We start from the raw sequence: 23,920 nt of genomic DNA, 5'->3' as shown, positions 1-23,920 counted from the left end.
TTGGAAGTGGCCAGTCCCGGACAGCAATCACTTTGTCCTTCACCGTGCTCACCCCCTGTGCCCTCATTTTGTGGCCCAGGAAGGTCAGTTCTTTCCGCATCAGTCTACACTTCTCAGGGTTTGATTTTAAGCCTGCTTGTTGGATCTTAGAGAAGGCCAATCTGAGCGCCTGCAAAGCGGTGTCGAAATCCGGCCCATGGATCAGCACGTCATCTAGATAGACTTGCTTGCTTTGCGACGGAATGTCCATGAGCACTTTCTCCATGAGCCTCGCGTTGCAGAGCCCGAACGGCATGACAGTGAATTGCCACAGTCCTGAGCCAGTCGTGAAGGCCGTCTTGGGGCGTGCCTCTGGTGACAGAGGTACCTGCCAGTACCCACTCCTCAGATCGAGTGAGGAGAACCAGGAGCCCCTGATTCCATCCAGGGCATCTTTGACTCAGGGAAGGGGATATGAGTCCTTGACTGTGATCTCATTTACTGGTCTGAAGTCGACACAAATGGAACGGAACGCATATAGCAAGTCCCATAACTGCTGATGCTGCTCCGTGGACAACCCCTCTTTATTACTCTCCAACAACGTCTCAATAGTTTCCTCCTGGGTTGGAGGCTTTGGTGGGATATCACAGATCATGGTACCACTTTCGGTTGCATTACTGGTTGCCAGTTCGCCAACTGTCTCCGGTTGGGGGTCTAGGCTGAGCGGTTGTGACAGGAGTTCACTGAAAGGAACAGCCCCTGTGGCTAAGGGTACCAACCATGTTTAGCCTTCATCCATGTTTGGCCGTCAACTCCTGGGCTAGGGTTTCCGTCTCAACAATAAATGGCCTGGGGCCCAGAAAGGAAAATATTGGACATGGCTCTAGCTGGACCCCCAGCTTGCTTAGAGACTCCAAAGGTTTGGGCTGATGCACCACTGGACATACTGGGGTACACATGGCCTGCTGTGGTCTGTCCGGTGAGCTGGGCACTTGTAATGACTTACACCGGTCTCCATCACATATCAGGGGTAATGGTGGGCCATCCATGAATGTCACTGTTCCCTGGTCCACGTTCAACACAGCCTTGGTATCCTTCATGAAATCAAAACCCAGCAGACAGTACTCCTGAATTTCAGCCACCCACATTTGATAAGGGAAAATCTGTTCCCCCAACTGGACATGGATGGTGCACCGGCCCAGCACGGCTGACTGGTCTCCTGTCACTGTAATGAGGGGCCGCATGTTGGAGCACCACTGGAGTTCCCCCGGGAGCACGTCTGGGCGGATGATAGTCACTGTTGAACCAGAGTCCACGAGCGTACATACTGACTTACTGTTAATCCCGGACCACACCCGTGAGACTTTAGGTCCTGAGTGGGGAAATGCGGGCCCCCCTTCTGTAACACAGTTATTCCTCGCAGGTGAGTGCATGGCCAGGAGTGGAGTAACCTTCCTCCCCTCCGCTCCCCACTACGGTTCCCGGTGGCTGGCGTTGTGCAGGTGGCATAAGATTGTAGAGGTCAGGGTACTGGTACTGGATGTGACCTATTTGGGCACATCTCGAACAACTCTACGGTGGACACCTCCCTCAATTCAACCCCCTGTAATACTCACACAAACATCAGTAAATCACCCAGCGTTACGATATTCTGTAAGTACAAATGTGTTTGTTGGTAATCTTCAGAATATTTAAAGTATTTTCCCACTCAAAATAGTTCTGAAGTTTATTTCTCTTAGTAAGCGATTGTTATAAGTATGCATCATATCAGCGTGCAGCGTTTTCTCTAGCTATCTGTCTACACTCACTGAACATCTGTAGAAGCTCAGTGATATTTCACAAAGCTCAAGTTCATGTCTATGTATAAAGAGCTGTTTACTGTTCCCATTTCCAGCACTTGGATTGGTAATTACGCGCGCGCGCGCGCACGCACACACACACACACACACACACACACACGCTCTGTCTCGCTCTATCTCACACACAGAGAGAGAGAGAGGGGGGAGAAAGAGAGGAGAGAGAGAGAGTCCTCCTTCCTCCGATTTGCTGTCAGAGAATGCGTGTGTGTGTGTGTGTGTAGATGGTTCAGCAGTGACTCTACAGCTGCTGAGCGCACAACACAGCGGACATACTAAACTCTTTCCTCTGTCTCTCTTGAACTTGAGCTTTTAAGTGAATGAGAGTCTTTGGGTGGAGGACACAGAAACATGGAGGGACATTGCTACTCTTTGTCTTTACGTGGAGTGTTATCTATCTTTCTATTCACGGTGCTGCTGGAGCCCGGAACTGCCGGTGAGTTACGCATGCATCCTAAACTTTACCAATGATGTGTTCACTGCTATGATCTCACTACACCCTTCACTGATGTCAGTGTCGGCGCACTTACACCAAACAGACTATGGCCGTAATGAGCCTGAGAGACTTCCCTTTCTGGCACGTTAGGCATGGCTCTTAGGAGACCTGACAACAGCCAAGCGCAACAGGTGAGTCATGCAGTGATACATTCACTGCTCAGCTGTGCATACGTGTGCGGCGACGTTTGAGAAGTGTTCTGCTGTTACAGACAGCACACGTGTCCACACCTCCTCAAAATATTCATGGTTTTACTGAAATAAAGTTGTATTTCTAAAGATATCAGTTTGATACTGAGTGTAATAAATGACCCGTAAGGTGTTTTTAAAATGAACCCTTGTAGTTGAATTTCATGTAGTATTTCTCCTCTTTTCCTGAACAACTTGCATATTTGATGAAAGCCCCTGAATATACAGTTTTCTGAGTGTAATTTCTACTTAAGTAGCTTCAAAGGGACAATCAGTTTATGTCATATGGGTGGGTTTTCTCTCTTTTTCAATGACCTCCTGTTAACTATAACCGCCACTTCTAAAATGCAAGTTCTTTTATACGCGAGGGTGAGCGGTACTCAAAAACCCAAACAAAATGTTAGACAGTAAACATTTAATGTACAAGAACTGGTTGAAACAATGTCTTTTCTTAAAACAGTGGAATCTTCTCTTAATAGCAGAACTAAAAAAATGTTAAAATTCACAGTCCAAGAGCTCACGACCATGATGCAGTCGTTGTCCTCCTGTATATTAGCCGTCGTCTCTCCCGCGGCCCGCCACGCTGTTAGCCACCACGAGCCGTCCTTCACTGAAAATCTTGCTGTTCGCTTGTGGCCTTCGGCTGCTCCCATCCCTTGTCCAACCTCCACCTCAGCTGCATCGCTTCCTGCAATGCCCGTGGACCTAGACCTCATGAGATGGCCAGCAGCCTGCTCTACAATCACAGGAGTCATTTTCTCTGCTTCAGGGTTCGTTTTGGCTTGTAGCTAGCAGCTTGTTGGTTAGGGACTCACTATTTCCAAAGGCACCCTACGCCGTTACTGGTGTCTCTGGTCAGGCCTCGAGGTTCCCTACATGCAGTTAAACAATATACGCAAAGCATGGCACATAAAAGAAAACAATATAACCAGTAGTAATGCACAAACATATGACACTCAGCATGACATCTACGTGTCTCAAGAAAAACAGTCTACCTACACTGTTGTACTGTTTATTTTACCTGTGACATGTCCAGCCCTCAACACTATCTGACTGATTACATGAGTGAGACCACAAAATGCTGACAACAAACAGAGAGGACAGAGACAGGTAGCTGCATCAGAGCTACAGTATTACATTTTTAAATTGATGTATTTTATTGACAATAGGGCACAGAAACAATGGCACTAGTCATTGGAAATTAGCGGAATTGGTCTTTCCCTTTCTGTGCGACCCGTAACTTTATCTGTCAGTATCACAGAGTCCATGCTCCGTTCAAGTGTGTGTTGACGCAATGTGATGTTGACACTTCTTTCTGCATGTCTGTATGGCTGCACCACTCCACTAGATGGAAATATGTTGGATGTCTTGTGTATCATTTTAGACACATTTTAGACACAGATCATTTCCCCCAAAATGTAGTGTGACATATTTGCTATTTTTTGTAACCGCTTGGATCTCCACTATTATTTGAACAATGTTTGGCTGCACAGTATGAGATGGATTGAATTTCTCACCAATTAGTTCCACAGTTCCTATAGAGGAAAGGTGTTTTGGGATACTGCTTTTAAGTCTTCTTCTAAGTTTGTGTGGTGTCAGTAGCACTTCTGCACTGCATTCCCAAATGTTCTAAGTGGTAATTCAACAGTCTTGACCTCACACCATAACACCTCCTCCTATCACATTGAGTCACAGAGACTTCCCCACGCTTGATGACAGGTGGGTAGATCAAAGACAGGAGAGGAAAATTTAAATTGTTCCTTAGTTAATGTGAACATATGCATCACGTGTTGCCCCTGTTTCCTTCCCTTCCCTGCGCTTGTTTTTCTCCCCCTTGCTCTACTGTTTGTTCCTCTCCTCCCACAGTGGGCATATTTTGAACCAGGAGGACTGTGTGGTCCTCCTGTATTGTATGTGTTACAAATAGACAGTCACATTAAAATAATTAGATACAAACACAAGAGAAGCCAAACAAACTTGCACCCACATTCCCCTGTGCTCCTCACCAACACACATTTGGACCCACACACTCCCTCTTATTCTGACTTCTCTGGAGCACCTTGGACTGGAGAAAGCTCCTCACCACTCCTGCAGTGCCTGAGCAGCTTGTGGTTATCCAAACACTACAGCTGGACTCTGTTGTTTTTATCTTTTCTTTGTGTTTTATTTCAGTTGATGTGGATGACCATCTGCTGGATGGCCTGTCACAGAAAAGTTCCTTCTTTCTTCCTTTCCAGGGAACTGTCAGAGTGTCTGGGCAGAAGGAGAAGGTACAGAATAAGAATCATGGCTGAGAGCTGAACAGGAGGTTGTATGAAAGTGACAATGGATAAATATTTCTCAGAGCAGCAAACCTCTTATTCTTGCTGCATTTAGACTGATTTCACTGAGCTCCAGTGAGCAGAAGAGTAGAGTGGAGAAGAGACGAGAGGTTCACCCACTTTTCCTTTGATTTTTTACCATGTAGTCAACTTCCCCTTGAGCTCTCCTGCTTTGCTGACTGCGGGTCAAATAGAAGAAAGAGAGATGGAGGCAGAGGTTGCAGACAGAGAGGGTTGGATTAAGAGGAAGTTGCAGAGGTGGGAGGATAACTTTCAGGAGCAGAGGGAGGGAGCTGAGCCACCTGCTGTTGCAGTTATGTAGACCTGTGCAGCTCCTTGCCAGTTGTCTCTCCTCATTTCTGTGACAGGATGAGAGCAGAGAGAAGGATTCCAGAGTTGGTATTTGCCATGCAGAAAAGTGTCGTCTATTTTAGAGATTTATTAGGTTTAAATTTGGAGAACCCCTAGCTGTTTGAATTTGGAACTCCACCTACTGCTCAATGACACATCTGTTTTTTGAACCCCCTCGGCCATTGCAAGATTAAATGAGTTGTTTGCAATAATAAGAGGAAATATGCAGTACAAGGATCTAGTACCCAGTAAAGGGGTCGCTGCGTGACTCTGTCACTCACTTCACAGAAGTCTCAGTCAGGAGGGCTGACCATTGCAGTGATTTCTATCAACACAATGACTTGAGTGAGTTACAGGTTTTTGCTGGTGACGCTGTTTTTCGGGCAGAAATGTGACGAAGAGTCGGTAGGACAGGCGGGAGGACAGACGCTGTATTTTTTTCCTCATATAAGTTACCAGCGACATTTACAGTTACTGTGTTACTTTAGTTTGGTCATGTAATGATAAAATAATCGTTAGATTAGTCAACTAATTGAAAAAATAATTAGACTAATCGTTTGACAAATAATCATTTGGAACAGCTCTACAAGGATCGCGTCTAAAATTCCACCAGATCCGTGTCTGGTCCGGTTCCACTCTGTCATGCCAGCGGAGCAGATAGATTTCACTCTAGTCTGTGTTAACTTCCACTGGCTCCACAGCACTGCATATCTGCTCTGTTCCAACTCCGGCAGTCCAGACCCTTCCGGAGCAGATACACAGGGTGTAACATATGAACAAATGTTGGCATTGTTTTATGCCAGGCATGCGTTTGGGCAGCCCATTGAGCAGCACTGTGGGCATGGTGGTGTATCCGTGGGTGTGAGTGCTGAGTGCAGTGTGCGGTGTGCTCATTGTTAGCAGGAATAAAAACCGTAGCTTAAGACTTAGTCTATCTGTTTTACAGCACAACATACGACACAGGCTTCTATTTTTGGCAAATGCCGGAGCATGATGCAAAGTTAAAGAGCAGTTTATGTCACAAAAAAGCAAAAAAATCTTTTCCTTTAAAACATTGTGTGTTTGTGAATCAGTACGTTTAAAATGTTTGTCACTTTCAAAATGATAGGCTTACATTTAGCAAATGCTTTTGGCTAAAGTGACTTACAGTAATTCATACATACATTCAAACACTGATGGTAGTGGCTGCCATGCAAGGTGCTGACCAGCACATCAGGAACAGTTCGGGGTTTAGTATTTGCCAAAGAACACTTTGACATGCAGACCAAGGAAATGGAACCAGCAACCTTCCTATAACAAGAAGCTGGCTCTACCCTGAGCCACAGCCGCCCCTGTTATGGGCTGTGTCAGTATTCTTACAGTTCCAGAGTTTACCAGGTTCTGTCAAGCAGCACTATAATGCTGTTGGTATTATGTGGTGTGCAATCAAGAGTCTTGCTAGTTGCCAGTTTGTGGAAAAAACGTAAGTTGGCTGATTTCTACAGTACGTGCCGGATGAGACAAAAAAAAAAAAAAAAGAAAAGAAAAAAAAATAGAAATCTCTCATGTGAAAAACCAAGAACTGTTCTAGTTGTGGCTGAAACATTTGTGTTCATGTAGGATCCCTTTGTTATAGGATGAACCTTTTTTGATGATGTCGGAAGGTGCAGAGTGCAGAGTTTTCACTGTTTCCGTTCTGAGTTGAGCAGTTGGGAGCAGTCTTTCCTGCTCATGGGTGAGAAACTGCACTCAGGTTTCCTGCGTGTCCTCCCAGCCACCATGAGCTCTCATCCTCAGTGGTTTGGAAAAAGAGGGGAAGGGGAAGAGAAGAGGGTATTTTAGCTCATGGGACAGTGTGATCTGTTTGCATCTGTATGACAGGGATATAGTGCTGATATGCATAGTACTGCTTTACATCAGCTCCTGAAAATGTTTTCAGGAACTTTGGTAGCTTGTGAAGGATTTGAGGGAAAATAGCTCCTACATGTTCCAGTATTTAAAGGCAGTGATGGTCCAAAGATTAGAGAAGCAAGCTTGTGACCAGAGGTTTTGATGATTAAAATCCCCAGAATGACAATAATAATAAATAATCTGTGAGCAGTGCTTGCATTAGCACCAGTTGTTAATGCGTAACTGTGTAAATGTGATCAGGACATTCCTGGAAAAGAGAGTATCGCTCTCAGCAAACAAGGGTTGTGCTGCTACTAATCGGCCTTAGAGATGTCTGGAGAGGAAGCCGATAACTACAAACTTGGCAATTCACATCAACACAATCAAACTGATAAATGGTATTACAGGTATTGTCATTTCTTTAATGTCATCTTTTTTAATATAGCCACTTGTCTTGACCTCAAAGTAAAACAATTATTCATCAGTGTTATTCTTTGCAATCTTATTCTGCAAGGGACAGGTTATAGTAGCATGATTTCCTATTGCAGCAACAGCAGCACAAAGATATCTCACATTTCAATTGCAGCCCCTTCAGGAGCTATCAAGAAAGTGTTTGATGACAGTGGACACTTTCCTGTGATGCACTGAGACACTCATGATTTCATACTATGATTCTTACACATGGATTAGCAGCAGGATAAAAAGAGGGAGTTAGAGTGCTTTAGCAGCTGAAACAATGATCCACACACCACCACAGACCTTCATGCACAGTTATGCTTGAACTTTCTGCACAGTCTGTTGGAACTTCGAAGTAAAGGGTGTAAAGCTGTAACCTCTAACTATGTAAGATCAACAGACCTGTTGATTTTATCATAAATCCAGAAAAGTAAATGGAGATGTTTTCTTTCTTTTGCTTTGGTTTAAGCTTTGATCGTGTTGATGCAAACTTCACATCATTTTTGCTTGTACTCATAACTCACAGATCAAAACATTGTAGACATTTAATAAAATCAGCAAAAAAATGTTATTTTCATTTAACCCTTTCTTGACAATCAAAAGGCATTCAAGTATCCTTCCAGTGAAAACAGGAACTTCAACTTGCTAATGCCCTATGCATTCACCAAATTGTATAATTTATTATCCAACCTCTGACTAAAAAACTGGGCTGAGATGTGGCCAACTCAACTCAAGGACTCAACATAAAATAGGGACATTAAGCAGTGATGGTAGGGGGACAGCTAACTTTCCCAACAGGTTACCAGTGTATTGGAAAACAAATATCACAAGCAACATTTGACTTTCACAACAGCTACTTCTGTAACTACCTTCTTACATTTTTTGACTCATATACAATATCTACCTTTTTTTATTCTCTTATGAAAATATAAGGAAATAATATACCAAATAATAAAGTAAGTCTGTATGTTTTGGATTTAAACATCTTTACAGTTTTGTGCAAACCTCTTCATCATGGTATGTACAAAGGTTCACAGTATAGAGAATGTCATGGGACATTAGTCAAAGATGTCAGCTGATGTGATGAATAGAGACAGACATCCACTGGGTGGGGTTGTTGATGAGACTAGCTGCAGATGAAAATAAAAGGCAGGGTGGTTATTCATCGCTGGGGGTAGATGGACTGGAATTCTGCTCCTAGACAGACAAATATGTGGCAGGACAGTTAGTTAAATTCAGAAACATTGTTTTTATTAGAATATGAACGTTCTGTGTTTATTATACAGTGTGAACAGTTATATGATTAGGCTAAGAAGTTGTGGACAGTGTGAACTCTGTAGTGCAGTGGTGTCAAACTGATCCAGTAAAGGGCCATGTGGCTGCAGGTTTTCATTCCAACCAAGCAAGAACACACCTGATTTGGATCAGGTGTGTTCTTGCTTGGTTCTTGCCTGATTTGGATCAGGTGTGTTCTTGCTTGGAGTGAAACGGAGATGGGGAAGACTGCTGCAACTCCAGCTCTTTCAGTCGAACCTGCCTTTTTGTTTCTTCCTCCATCTCATTACTCAACTCCTTCTCTCTCAAATCTAAATGGCGCATCTCAATCTCCAACTCCTTGAGACGCACCGCTTCACTCACATCTGAACCTGCACCCTCCACATTCACTTCACTCAGCAGAAAACCCTTTTTAGACAATATGGATGAGATTTCATTTTTAATAGATGTTTAGATGGATAGATGTTTCTTCATCTGCTTAGATACAGGAATTTCAAGGAAACTGGCCAGAGAAATTAAATGCTCTTTAGTACAGGACTTAAACTCCTCTAATGTCAGATGAGCGACAAATTTCTCAGCATTAAACTCCATAATGACGCGAGGGGAAAAAAAACAAAAAAAAACAGAGAAAAAAAAAAAACCCACGGTGCACGAGTGCACAGTTTAACAAACACACCAAAACACAGGCTGTAAACACTCTGCTCAAGCTGTGTCATGGTAACGTGTGTTGGCACTATCATTCATAGTACGGTTAGATTTGCAAACATCACAAAACCAAGAACAAGCCAAAAAAAAAAAAGAGGCCAGTAACATATAAAGGACGCCGACTCAACACAGTCAATTTTAAATGTTTTTATTTAACAAAAGAAAAGGGCAAGAGTTCCTGGCCAAACTGAAAAAAGAAGAGAGAAGAGACCCCAGACCAGCCATGACCGTCGCATCTGGGGAATCCTCCCAACTAAAGCTGCCTAATCAAAACTACTAACCTACTAAGAGAAAGAAAACAAAAAGATACGAAAACAGGACTACCAGGAACTCAAACCCAAATTAAAACAACAAAGCCCTGGCACTCTAACAGGCCAGGGAACTGAACCCAAACTCAAATCAACAACAAAGTAGAAAACAGCAAAAGACTGTGAGGCCAGTGCAGCCTCCCTCCTCCTGCAACACACCTGTAATGAGAGAGAGAGCAAGAGCCGCCCTGATACTGCCTCCTTTTACCTGCTCAGGTGATTGCCCACACCTGAGCTCAGGAAGGCGGAGCAGGGCGGAGACAGAGGACACACAAACACACAAACACACACACACACACACACACACACACACACACAGGGCACTGACCTGGCCACACGTAACATACCATTAGAGAGGTGTTAGTGAAATCATAGTTAAAAGACACACAGAATGATTTGTAATATAACAACTACAAAACTACTGCAGGGAAAAAAATCGATTGGGACTTGTAGGTGTTTGTACACTAACAAATGAATTGTTGCCAGTTTAGTTTTGCAGATTGTAGTTAGCAGAAGAATGCCAGTAGATGAGAAAAAAAAACCAGCCACAAAGACTCAGTGCCACTGACAAAGTCTGTGCCTGTTGTTGTCCATCCCGTGTATCTAAAACGGATTGATCAAGAAATTCATGTAGCTTGAGAGTGGCTGTCTATTGATTCAGCAGTGGTTTTCTGTGCTGATCATGTAGTGTGGTTGTGGCCGATATGTGTATCTGGTATCATTGTAGTGCAGTCGACAGGAGTTGCTAATACCTTTTTCTCTACCTTTTCCTTTGTAGTTATTTGGCCATTTTGATGGTAGGGCTCCCCTTGTGCAAAACAAGTTAACCCGACACCACTACAGGGGCATCATCACTGCATCCTGGGCTTTACACCACCCAAGATGACTGTGGTAGATTAGAGGACCTTTCTCCAGCGCTGGGACAGTGCTGTGGCGGGTGCTCTGGCAAGAATAGGGGGCCTGAGTCAGGATTTGAATTGATTAAAGTCAAAAAAATTCAAATTTGAGTTGAAAAGCCTCTCTTAGCAGCATTTTAACATTAACAATGAGCATGTATCATGTAAAAAATGGATACTCCACTCAGCTATATGGAGCATTTTTTTGGTTTTACAGCCCTTCAGCTTCACATTTTTGTTTCAGGGTCAGTGTTTTAATGAACCTTGTTCTGCAGCAGAAGGCAGCTGTACCCATTGTACACTGGCAGATCAAACAAAACAAACCTGCAGACAGACACAATTAGGGACTTGCTGGTGAATATAGTAGTAGAAGAAGTATTTAGCAGCTAAGGAGCCATGTGTTTTTTCGAGGAGTTGCCAGGAACGTGATGAACTCTTGTGTTTGTTCTGCAGGTATGCCTCTTGTTTACCAAATGAGGCAGCTGTGTAAGTTCTGTGATCTGGAGCTGTCCTCATGTAGTGGTACAGAGACCTGCTTGTCCAATTGCTCCATCACATCCATCTGTGTGGACCCCAACGAGGTCTGTGTCGCTATCTGGTAGGTACCTGAGAAAAGAAACTTGCCTTTATCTCTTAGATGTGATTTACTACAAAACTAGATAGCTACTAATGTGAATTGTTTTTACTTTCTGTCTGTTTCTCTCTAAGGAGAAAGAATGAGACAGACTTTTCCATCGAATCTCTCTGTCATGACCCATCCAAGCCACTGTATGGCATTATGCTGGATGACTACAACAGCTCCACCTGTGTGATGAAGGAGAAGAACACAACGAGTGGGATGGTTCACCTTTGCTCCTGTACTGGCGAGGAAGAGTGTAATGACATGTTGTTATTTTCTCCCAGTGAGTACATGAAACCAACACACTCCAATGAGTTTAAAGGTGCAATATTATAATACAATATAATGTCTAAAGCCTCAAACAACAAAATTCTGCAGAACTACACCTCTCTAATGTAACAAAAAAGAATCAGACAGCTTCAGGAAACACTTTAGTAATGTCGCTAGAGATGTATGACAGGCCCAGGTAATATACATTTTATGAATCAACTTGCTAAATAATGGAACAGTTGATGAACTTGATGACGTATACTACTGTTAACACTAATTACTCCTAAAGTCTGTGGTTACCACAGTATTTAGATCCCATTATGGTTACTACTGTCTGTATGGAGAATGCATCATCATCACAAACCGGAGGTGGAAATGTAGTTTTGCATCATACATAATAAAGTTGGGGGGAATCCTCAGTGTGGTCGCAGTTCGATGTCTGCTGTGCTGTGTTTGCCTGCAACCTCTCACTGTGCTGAGAACAAAAATTGAGTGTCTGTCTTAGCCTCCGAATGTGTGTATGTGTACACATGCGTTACTGTGTGGGTGTGTAGAGCAGCCATACTGGATAGCTCAGATATATGGTTTCCTAACTCAAATATGAAACAGCTACGACACATGGTGAACAGGCCTCATGGACACAGAAGACCTCTGTAGTGAATAACAGGGAGGTAGGCTGAGCCTGCAGCTGTGGGGCAGCTCATTTTTCCCTCTTCTTATGTTACAGTAGCATTACAGCAGATACACGTACACACACGCATACACACACACAGGGGTAAGGGGTAAGGGTCTTGCTTCCTTCCTCCCATTGAGGAGATATGCAGCAGGAAGTCCTTGTTTGTTTATTGGAGCACTGCCATGTCTTACTCCTTTACAAATGTCTCACATTGTTCTCCCCCAGCATTACATTCTTTTGGCATGCCTGTAATAGTTTGCATGTGGTTTACTGCTTGAGAGTCACAATTGTAGATTCTCGAGTGTGTTTGTGCATCCAAACGTGCTACAAATGTCACCATGAGGAAGTAAACTTTGTGATCCCACAGAGGGGATTATTGGTTTTGATGGAGGGCTTAGTGGAAGCCTGTCAAAAGTTTATCAGATGGGGAGATGTGTGCTGTATGATAACTTTCTCTGTGTGATGAGATGATAAAATAGGTGATCAGCGATGGTGTTTGTTGTGTGATGCACAGTTGTGTCCAGTTAAGAGACACCGCTGTTATGGCACAATGTTTTAAGATTTCCCAGTGTCTGCTGTCTTGCTCAACAAACATGGTGTCTTACCATGCTGCTGCCTGAGCAGGGACACCCAGACCTCCCTCTCCCTGGACACTTCCTCCAGCTCTTCCGGGAGGATCCCAAGGCGTTCCCAGACCAGCTGGGCGACATAGTCACTCCAGCGTGTCCTGGTTCTTCCTTGGGGTCTCCTCCCGGCGGGACATGCCAGGAACACCTCCCGAGGGAGGCGTCTCCTCTCTTCTTAAAAATGAAATAGTTTCAATAAAATGTTTGATAGTTTCACGTGTATGCATTACATGCAAACTTATATAAATATGCCCTGGCTCATGAACAGTCTGTCATATCCCTAAATAGTAGAGCAAGAGTGACACATCATTAACACACAAATCCCACGTGTATCTCCTTGGCTCATTTAAACAGCCTTCCCTTGGTGACACACAAACAGACAGTCATTTTCAGCTCGACTGCATCTTCATGTGACAGTAGTAGTGTAGACCATGTCTACTCCTCCTGTAAAACTGCAACCCTGCCTGTGAACACAATAACCTCTATGTCCTCTGTCTGGGTCCTTTGTTGCTCCTCTCTGTGTCACTTATTTTCCCGCTCTGATCGTTGCTGTAGGAGTGTCTCTGGGCTTGTTAGGTAGCAAACAGGCTGGCTCTGGCTGCTGCTGCTCTGCCAGCAAAAATCCTTGGAGTAGTTTTAATTTTCAAAAATAATTTGATCAGTGAAGCTTTAAATTTTGATGTTTTAATTGAAAAGTCCATCCAACATGTACCATGAAATGTGTTTATTGCCCTCCACAAGTAAGTTAATGTAAAGTCTCTTTTCAGCAGTGTCTTATCAGGACATAGCTGCCATTGTTATGCTTTGTGGTGTGAAGCAGGACCCAAAAACTGACATCAAGTCAGTTGAGTGTAGGCAGATTTATTGACAATTTAAAAACAGGAATATGCTGGGTAGGATGTAGCAAAACTCCAGCTGGAGAATTTGTCGGAGAGGGGAGAAGTGTTGGAGGCAAGGTAGCTCAATGTGGTGCCGGTGGACAAGGTGGCATGTGGCGGCTCAGCTTAAGCTCGATGCAAGGGTGTCGGCTTCAGAGGTGCTGAGAGCTGGGTTGCGGGGTGTGGAGCCACTGGTAGCTGGGGTAGTTAGTGAAAGCTGGAGGAAGCACAAAAGATAATCAGGTTTTAAAGTAACATAGACAAGAGGCTTAGTGAAGCAACTAGCTGGAACCATAATCCACATTGATGTGGCAAATCATATGGTGGCAGGTAGTGTGAAGACAAAGGTTTATAAGTAGTGCCAGTCCTGAGTAAGATTAGACAAGATTTTAGCCGACACCCCCTTGCATCGCAGTCAATTTCACAATCAATTTTCATATACTCACACAGAAACTGCATGTATGTATTCAAGATTTTTTAAAATCTTTTATGTCTAAAATGTCTCACCAAATAAAAACTGCAGAAAGAAACAAGTAATAATTAAAGTTGCAAGCAGCAATGAACAGGCCCTCGCAGTCAACGCATGTCAGGGCATGCTGCCATTGGGCTATGCCATGTAGATGTATTCAGGGCAAGACCCTCTACATGTTTGTGCAATTTGGAGTAGATGGCAAATTGTATGTGGAAGTTATAATGAGTTGATCGTTTTATCAAAATGGACGTTGCCACCAGGTGTGACATAGGTGAACATTTTTGATAAGTTTTGTCCACAGATGCTACTTACAAAGTTTGTTGCAAATGGGTCAAATGGCCTAGGAGAAGTTGGAAAAAGTTGGCAGAAATGGGCGTGGCTTATATCACCAGATTCAGCACAATTCAGTGAACACGTGGATATGAGGTTTTGAACGTGCAACAAAGTTGTGAGTTATAAGCCAAAACGCAATTTCCTTGATTACACCTCATGGTGAAAACTGAGGATGACAAAAAAAAGTGACGAAAAAGTGCTCATTCAAAAAACAATAGGGACGAGACCTGCTCGGGCCCTAATAATGAAAATGGTGGATTTCCTGTTGGAGTGACAGTTTGTGTGTTGGATTTTTTGTGCGTCTGGTGATGATACATATGCGTGCCAAATTTTGTTCATGTATGTGCATGTAGGAGGCGGTGCTTGGATTGTTAATATTCCAGGGAATATACTCATATCCAGTCCCTTGGTAACGCCTTTCATCAGCGATCATCTGGATTGTGTTAATCCGACCATCTGACAATGAGATAAGAAATACTTCAATTCAAACTGTGGAGACCTGCTCGGGCCCTAAAAATACAATATAAATAAGGCATTCCATCCATCCATTTTCTTCCGCTTATCCGGGGCCGCAGGGGCAGCTGCCTGAGCAAGGACACCCAGACTTTCCTCACCCTGGACACTTCCCCTAGCTCCTCCGGGAGGATCCCAAGGCGTTCCCAGGCCAGCCGAGCGAGTGGGGCATGCCAGGAACACCTCCCGAGGAAGGCGTCCAGGGGACATCCGATATAGGTGCCCGAGCCACCTCAGCTTGCTCCTCTCGATGCGGAGGAGCTGCTTTCGGCTGCTTGTATCTGGGATCTTATTCTTTCAGTCATGACCCAAAATTCATGACCATAGGTGAGGGTAGGAGTGTAGATTTACCAGTAAATTGAGAGCTTCGCCTTTCGGATCAGCTCTCTTTTCACCACGACAGACCGATACCACGGCTGCAGCACCGATCCGCCTGTCAATCTCACACTCCATCCTTCCCTCACTTGTGAACTCCTCCACTTGAGGCAAGAACTCTCCCCAACCTGGAGGGACCAAGCCACCTTTTTTCGGTCAAGAACCATGGCCTCAGACTTGGAGGTGCAGATTTTTATCCCAGCTGCTCCGCACTCGGCTGCAAACTACCCCAGAACATGCTGGAGGTCCTGGATCGACGGAGCCAACAAGACAACATCATCCGCAAAAAGCAGAGATGAAATCCTGTGGCTCCCAAACCAGACCCCCTCTGGCCCCTGACTACGCCTAGAAATTCTGTCCATAAAAATAATGAAAAGAACCGGTGACAAAGCGCAGCCCTGCCGAAGTCCAACATGCACCGGGAACAGGTCTGACTTGCTGCCGGCAATGCGAACCAGACTCCTGCTCCGGTCTTACAGGGACCGTACAGCCCTTAGCAGAGGGCCTCCGACCCCGTACTCCCGGAGCGCCTCTCACTGAATGCCGCGAGGGACACGGTCGAATGCCTTCTCCAAGTCCACAAAACACACGTGGATTGGTTGGGCAAACTCCCATGAACCCTTGAGCACCCTGTGGAGGGTATGGAGCTGGTCCAGTGTTCCACGGCCAGGACGAAAACCGGATTGTTCCTCCTGAATCTATCGGCCGAATTCTCCTCTCCAGTACCTTGGAGTAGACTTTCCCAGGGAGGCTGAGGAGTGTGATCCCCCGATAGTTGGAACACACCTTCCGGTCCCCCTTTTTAAATAGAGGGACCACCACCCCTGTCTGCCAGTCCAGAGGCACTGTCCCCGACTGCCACGTGATGCTGCAGAGATGTGTCAGCCAAGACAGCCCCACAACATCCAGAGACTTGAGGTACTCAGGACGGATCTCATCCACCCGCGGTGCTTTGCCACCGAGGAGCTTCCCAATTACCTCAGTGACTTGAATTAATCCACCTCTGTATCCCCAGCCCCTGCTTCCTCTATGGAAGGTGTGTCAGTGGGATTGAGGAGATCCTCGAAGTATTCCTTCCACCACCCGACGATATCCCCAGTCGAGGTCAAAAGCTCCCCACCGCCACTGTAAACAGTGTTGGTGGAGACCTGCTTCCCCATCCTGAGGCACCGGATGGTTTGCCAGAATTTCCTTGAGGCTGACCAGTGGTCTTCCTCCATGGCCTCCCCGAACTTTTCCCAGACCCGAGTTTTTGTCTCCGCGACCGCCCGTGCTGCAGCACGCTTGGCCTGCTGGTACCTGTCAGCTGCCTCAGGAGTCCCCCGAGCCAGCCATGCTCGATAGGACTCCTTCTTCAGCTTGACAGCATCCCTTACTTCCGGTGTCCACCACCGGGTCTGGGGATTGCCACCACGACAGGCACTGGAGACCTTACGGCCACAGCTCTGAACAGCTGCGTCAACAATGGAAGTGGAGAACACAGTCCATTCAGACTCAATGTCCCCAGCCTCCCTCGGGATCTGGTCAGAGCTCTCCCAGAGGTGGGAGTTGAAGACCTCCCTGACAGAGGGTTCTGCCAGACGTTCCCAGCAGACCCTCACAATACGTTTGGGTCTGCCGAGTCTGTCCAGCTTCCTCCCCGAAACACAGTCCATTCAGACTCAATGTCCCCAGCCTCCCTCGGGATCTGGTCAGAGCTCTCCCAGAGGTGGGAGTTGAAGACCTCCCTGACAGAGGGTTCTGCCAGACGTTCCCAGCAGACCCTCACAATACGTTTGGGTCTGCCGAGTCTGTCCAGCTTCCTCCCCTGCCAGCAGATCCAACTCACCACCAGGTGGCGATAAGTTGACAGCTCAGCCCCTCTCTTCACCCGAGTGTCCAAGACATACAGCCGAAGGTCAGATGACACGACCACAAAGTAGATCATTGACCTCCAGCCTAGGGCGTCCTGGCGCCACATGCACTGATGGACACCCTTATGCTTGAACATGGTGTTCGTTATGGATAAACTGTGACTAGCACAGAAGTCCAGTAACAAAACACCACTCGGGTTCAGATCGGGGAGGCCGTTCCTCCCAATCACACCCCTCCAGGTAACACTGTCGCTGCCTACGTGAGCGTTGAAGTCCTCCAGTGGAACGACAGAGTCCCCGGTTGGAGCACTCTCCAGTACCCCTCCCAGGGCCTCCAAGAAGGCTGGATACTCTGCACTGCCGTTCGGCCCGTAAGCCGAAACAAGAGTGAGAGACCTACCCCCTGCCCGAGGGTGCAGGGAAATGACCCTCTCGTTCACCGGGGAAAACTCCAACACATGGCGGCTGAGCTGAGAAGCTATAAGCAATCCTACACCAGCTCGCCGCCTCTAACTGCGGGCAACTCCAGAGTGGAAGAGAGTCCAGCCTCTCTCAAGGAGTTGGGTTCCAGAGCCCAGGCTGTGTGTGGAGGAGAGCCCGACTATCTCTAGCCGGTACCGCTCAACCTCCCGCACTAGCACAGGCTCGTTCCCTAACCCCCCAGCGAGGTGACATTCCATGTCCCCATGGCCAGAGTAACCATCCGGGGATTGGGTCGCCCATGACCGCCACCCAAATCACATAGCACCAGCCCCTTCTGAACCCTCCTGCGGGTGGTGAACCTACTGGAGGGCGGGCCCACGTCGCTCTTTCGGGCTGAGCCCGGCCGGGTCCCGCGGGCTAAGACCCGGCCACCAGGCGCTCACCTGCGAGCCCCAACCCCAGGCCTGGCTCCAGGGTGAGGCCCCGGTAACGCCATTCTGGGCGACGTGAACGTCCTTGTTTTTAAATAAGGCATTGTGCAAACATATTATCTCTCAGCCTCAGAGTGCCATCTCTCGCTTATCTATTGTCAGCCGCTTAGCAAAATGACCTCCAACTCCTTCCATGTTGCCATGTGGGTATTGTGCTCCTCATGAACCTATATATATATATATATATATATATATATATATATATATATATATATATATATATATATAGGTTCATGTAGGTTCACGTGTCTTTTGATTTTTTATTCACTCGCACATACCTTGAAAGGCTAGCTGGATGCTTTAGTTTAATGTGCCATTTCAGGTTTGCTGTTGTTGATGTATGGAGTTGCTTCTTGAAACCCAGTAGGTAAAGTTTACACCAAAAGGTCCAGTTCTTCGCACCTGTATCATCACTGACCTTTTCATAAAATTGTTTTTTGAGTAATCATTCGAAGATGCCATATTAATGGTGGAGTGGGGCTGGGTATTGTTAAGAACGTATTGTTAAGAACCTCATGATTCGATTTGATTTTGATTCGATTCGATCTTGATTGAAATTCATCAATATTGATTCAGTAATAAGTAGTAATAAACAAATAGTTAATTAGAGTACCTGCTGATAATTTTTTAATTCAAAAGAGTAATGTTAAATTATAAATCTTTCCTCTAGGAAGTTCTAGTTCGAAATGTAAAGGCAAACGATGTGTTTAGTTATAAAATAGTGCAACCATAGCTAAGCTTAGAAAGGGCCATTGTTTCTGGGACTACATGGTACATTTTTGTCTGACATAAACATAGACATAACTGCGGTCCCACCATTCTCCAGCGACACACGAGGGTGTAGAATTTTTAATCACATTTTTAATCTAATTAGTAATTTAAACATTTTAATGATAAAAAAGTGACTTTAACATTGTAATATGTTGGTACCAAGACTATTATTCCATGGAAAAGAGAGAAAAAAATTGGCAAAAGTTTGAACGCAAGATAGCTAACTTACCAACGGACATTAACGTCAGAGACAGAAAGAAGATGACTTCCAATGCTAACTCTGAAAAGTCAGTAGAAATGAATGCACCACGTGAGGAAAGTATAGAAACTACTCCTGAAGATACAATGGACACACTTTTGGGCCGCCCTGTAACACCCAAGCGAAACATATCAACAAGCGGGAGAAACAGAACTCTAACTGTCACGGTGCAAATGTCAGAAAGTCTTCTACAGTTGAGCAATTTGTGGTGGATATTAATCACCACAAAGACATTGAACAACAAAAGAAAGAGAACTGGAATCTGAGGGCAGGAGTTGCTGAAAACAAGCACTACAGTTACAGATGGACAGTGAAACTACACGGAGTAAGAGAGGAGATGAACTAAGACGGGTGATTAACATCCTTGGAAAAGTTGCCCGGGGACTTCATGAATATCTACAGGAGGGTGTCAACACTGTGCATCGCCTTGGTCCGAAGAGAAAGAACGGATCCCACTGGTGCCTAATCATCCTCTTCACGCTGCGCCATATCCCTGATGCTGTTTGGAGGAGTGCCAAAGGCTGCAAGTTTCTGTGGGACAACAAGCTGCGTATTACAGAGACACTTTCTCCGGAGGATCGAGTGGCTAGAGAAAAACTCTGGCCCCTTGTGGAAAAAGCAAGGAAGGATGGTAAAAAGGCGTCCTTTCTAGGAACCTATGCTCTGATATAGGGGAAGAAGATCGGCAATTTAGACTTGATTGAAGCCTTATCCTCAGACAAATGAAGAGAAGAGTCAGAAGAGTTTCGGTGATGGCCCTTTTCCAGTACACACCCACTTCTCCTAATTGGTCACTTTGGTAAATTATCGAATAGACTAAAAGAGGAGTTGACCTGTCTCCCCCGTAAACTCATCTAACTTGGCTGCATTCAACTTTATGTCTCGTCCCCAAAATGACCCAAATGGGTTCCCTGCTCTTCTACGGGAACATAAACTTTTAAGCATTTCCCACCATTTGGCGTGTGGGCCAACCTCAGGTTTAATATTTTATGATGGCCTGCCGCCTGCTAACCTTTAGCACTCACACAGTTACTACTCGGACCCCTGGAGCTGTGAGCCTCACTCTGTCTGCATTCTTAACTCGCATGAGGAGAAACAATTAGTCATCATTCAATCTAAACTAAGTAAACTCAAAAATCAGAATGTTTTACCATCCAGATACCTCGTGTGTGGTTTCTTCCTGTAACTTATTTCTGATGCCCACCTCAGGGCTGATCAGGGCCCCTGGTTATGGGGACCCTTGGATGACCCTGTCCACCAGAGGATGCCTTCATTAAACACAGTACAGACTACCCACACACTGTTTGCTCAAATGCATAGTAGAGAAGCTTAGCTAAAAGACATCAGTCCTGCTGGTCCTCTCCTCACCTACCAGGGATATTCAGGGATGAGAGGGGCATCATGAGCAACCCAGTGGCCACAAGTGTGACTGTAACAGAGTGGGGAGTTCCTGGGTCTGGAGATGTGTTCATTTTCATGTGTAACTATTAAATGACTGTAATCATTAGACTTTCCTATTGTCAGATTGTCAGTATTCTATTAATTCTATTGTATTTCTGGAATACAGTTAAACACAACATTACACTATCATGCTGGCAACATTAATAACTTTACTTTTTTGTGCCAAACATTTTATTGTGTTCCAATGCCAAATACTCCAAAGTAGAAAAACAAACATCCATCTCACATCTCGTCACGTGTTGCTGTCCCCATGTCTTGTGCTGCGCATGCTCTGAAACACTCAATCCTCTGACAGCATAGAGGTTGTTAATTTGGTCAATGGATGTACTTTGTAAGTGACATTGTGATGTGTCATTTACTTGGCCATGTTTTCTTTGGATATGTAAAAATGAATTCTCTTGTACAAAACCACTGGGCAGTGCGGGCACCTCACATGGGTTGGTGGCACATCCCATGTTACGTCTTCCTTTGGAGCAATGGGATCCTCTGAGGTTGGAGCTGGGGGTGACTGAGATAGATATGGGGTCGTCGGGGATGCTGTTTGTGTGTAGGAATGGTTAATTTTGATGACTGACACAGAAGGCGGGAGTGTAGATGAATGTTCCACACTCATTAATGATAAAACAGTAGGGAGGGTCTCTAGTGAGGGTGGTTGAGAAGGTGGAGCCAAGGTGAGTTGAGCCATATCACATTTATTTTTGCACTGTATGAAATGGGACATTATGGTATCATTCCGGATTATTGTAAAAAATGGACAGTGAAAATGGCCTCCATCCCTGCAGGGCAGATTGCATCTGCCGATGATCTTTTCTAAAAAGGGAGAGTAACCCTCCTTGAACCGGCACCTTATCGTGGTGGAAGAGTTTGAGCACCCAAATGATCCTAGGAGCTATGTTGTCCGGGGCTTAATGCCCCTGGTAGGGTCTCCCAAGGCAAACAGGTCCTAGGTGACAGGTCAGACTAAGATCGGTTCAAAAGCCCCTGATGACAGAGCTAAGATCGAGGATGCGTATGTCACCTGGATTGGCGTTACCGGGGCCCCACCCTGGAGCCAGGCCTGAGGTTGGGGCTCGCAGGCGAGCGCCTGGTGGCCGGGTCTTTGCCCACGGGACCCGGCCGCAGCCCGAAGAAGCGACGTGGGCCCGCCCTCCTGTGGGCTCACCACTCGCAGGAGGGTTCAGAAGGGGCGGGTGCGGTGTGATTTGGGTGGCGGTCGTGGGCGGGGGCCCCGGCGACCCAATCCCTGGATAGTGACTCTAGCCATGGGGACATGGAATGTCACCTTACTGGGGGGGAAAGAGCCTGAGCTGGTGCGAGAGGTTGAGCGGTACTGACTAGACATAGTCGGGCTCTCCTCTATGCACAGTCTGGGCTCTGGAACTGAACTCCTTGAGAGAGGCTGGACTCTCTTCTATTCTGGAGTTGCCCGCGGCGAGAGGTGGCGAGCTGGTGTGGGCTTGCTTATAGCTCCTCGGCTCAGGACACCCTAGGCCGGAGGTCAATGGTCGACTTTGTGGTTGTGTCATCTGGCCTCTGGCCGTATGTCTTGGACACTCGGGTGAAGAGAGGGCCCCTCTGTCAAAGTGGTCTTTAACTCCCACCTCCGGGAGAGCTTGGACCTGATCCCGAGGGAGGCTGGGGACATTGAGTCCGAATGGACCATGTTCTCCACCTCTATTGTAGACGCGGCTGTTCGGAGCTGTGGCCGTAAGGTCTCTGGTGCCTGTCGTGGCGGCAATCCCCGAACCCGGTGGTGTAAGTAAGGGATGCTGTCAAGCTGAAGAAGGAGTCCTACCGGCAGGCCAGGCGAGCGGCAGCACGGGCAGTCGCGGAAGCAAAAAGTTGGGTCTGGGAAAAGTTTGGAGAGGCCATGGAGGAGGACTATTGGTCAGCCTTGAGGAAATTCTGGCAAACCATCCGGCGCCTCAGGAGGGGGAAGCAGTTCTCCGCCAACACTGTTTACAGTGGAGGTGGGGAGCTGTTGACCTCGACTGGGGATATTGTCGGGCGGTGGAAGGAATACTTCGAGGATCTCCTCAATCCCACTGACAGGTCTTCCATAGAGGAAGCAGAGGCTGGGGACTCAGAGGTTGACTCATTCATCACCCAAGCCGAAGTCACCGAGGTAGTGGGGAAGCTCCTCGGTGGCAAAGCACCGGGGGTGGATGAGATCCGCCCTGAGTACCTCAAGTCTCTGGATGTTGTAGGGCTGTCTTGGTTGACACGTCTCTGCAACATTGCATGGCAGTTGGGGACCGTGCCTTTGGACTGGCAGACCGGGGTGGTGGTCCCCCTATTTAAAAAGGGGGACCGGAGGGTGTGCTTCAACTATCGGGGGATCACACTCCTCAGCCTCCCTGAGAAAGTCTATTCCAGGGTACTGGAGAGGAGAATTCGGCCGATAGTCGAACCTCGGATCCAGGAGGAACAATGCGGTTTTCGTCCGGGCCGCGGAACACTGGACCAGCTCCATACCCTCCGCAGTGTGCTCGAGGGTTCATGGGAGTTTGCCCAACCAGTCCACATGTGTTTTGTGGATTTGGAGAAGGCATTCAACCGTGTCCCTCGTGGCATTCTGTGGGAGGTGCTCCGGGAGTACGGGGTTGGAGGCCCTCTGTTAAGGGCCGTATGGTCCCTGTACGAGCGGAGCAGGAGCTTGGTTCGCATTGCTGGCAGTAAGTCAGACCTGTTCCCGGTGCATGTTGGACTCCGGCAGGGCTGCCCTTTGTCACCGGTTCTGTTCATTATTTTCATGGACAGAATTTCTAGGCGCAGCCACGGGCCGGAGGGGATCTGGTTTGGGAGCCACAGGATTTCATCTCTGCTTTTCGCGGATGATGTGGTCTCACCTCCAGCATGTCCTGGGGCGGTTTGCAGCCAAGTGTGAAGCGGCTGGGATGACAATCAGCACCTCCAAATCCGAGGCGATGGTTCTCGACCGGAAAAAGGTGGCTTGTCCCCTCCGGGTTGGGGGAGAGCTACTGCCTCAGGTGGAGGAGTTTAAGTATCTTGGGGTCTTGTTCACGAGTGGGGGAAGGCTGGAGCGTGAGATTGACAGGCGGATCGGTGCGGCGGCCGCAGTAATGCGGTCGTTATACCGGTCTGTCATGGTGAAGAGAGAGCTGAGTAGAAAGGCGAAGCTCTCGATTTACCGGTCAATCTACGTTCCTACCCTCACCTATGGTCATGAACTTTGGGTC

The 23,920-nt window shown here is 46.5% G+C and overlaps 1 protein-coding gene across 3 annotated transcripts in view; it reads left to right on the top strand.

Moving 5' to 3' along the window:
• Positions 1-2,076: 2,076 nt before the first annotated feature.
• LOC119006792 (TGF-beta receptor type-2-like) overlaps positions 2,077-23,920 on the top strand; it is a 65,482-nt gene continuing 43,638 nt past the window's right edge. For all 3 annotated transcript variants that reach the window (XR_005070893.1, XR_005070894.1, XM_037075861.1), the window contains exons 1-3: positions 2,077-2,271; positions 11,154-11,298; positions 11,409-11,602. Coding sequence is in view for 1 of the 3 variants with exons in the window: in XM_037075861.1 (XP_036931756.1) it covers positions 2,187-2,271; positions 11,154-11,298; positions 11,409-11,602 (424 nt within the window). In the remaining 2 variants the exon portion in view is untranslated. The remainder of the gene's footprint in view (positions 2,272-11,153; positions 11,299-11,408; positions 11,603-23,920) is intronic.

This window comes from Acanthopagrus latus, chromosome 17, assembly GCF_904848185.1.
Source record: "Acanthopagrus latus isolate v.2019 chromosome 17, fAcaLat1.1, whole genome shotgun sequence".
Classification (NCBI taxonomy): domain Eukaryota; kingdom Metazoa; phylum Chordata; class Actinopteri; order Spariformes; family Sparidae; genus Acanthopagrus; species Acanthopagrus latus.
Note: the sequence above shows the minus strand (reverse complement) of the source record. Positions and strands in the feature narration are given on the sequence as shown.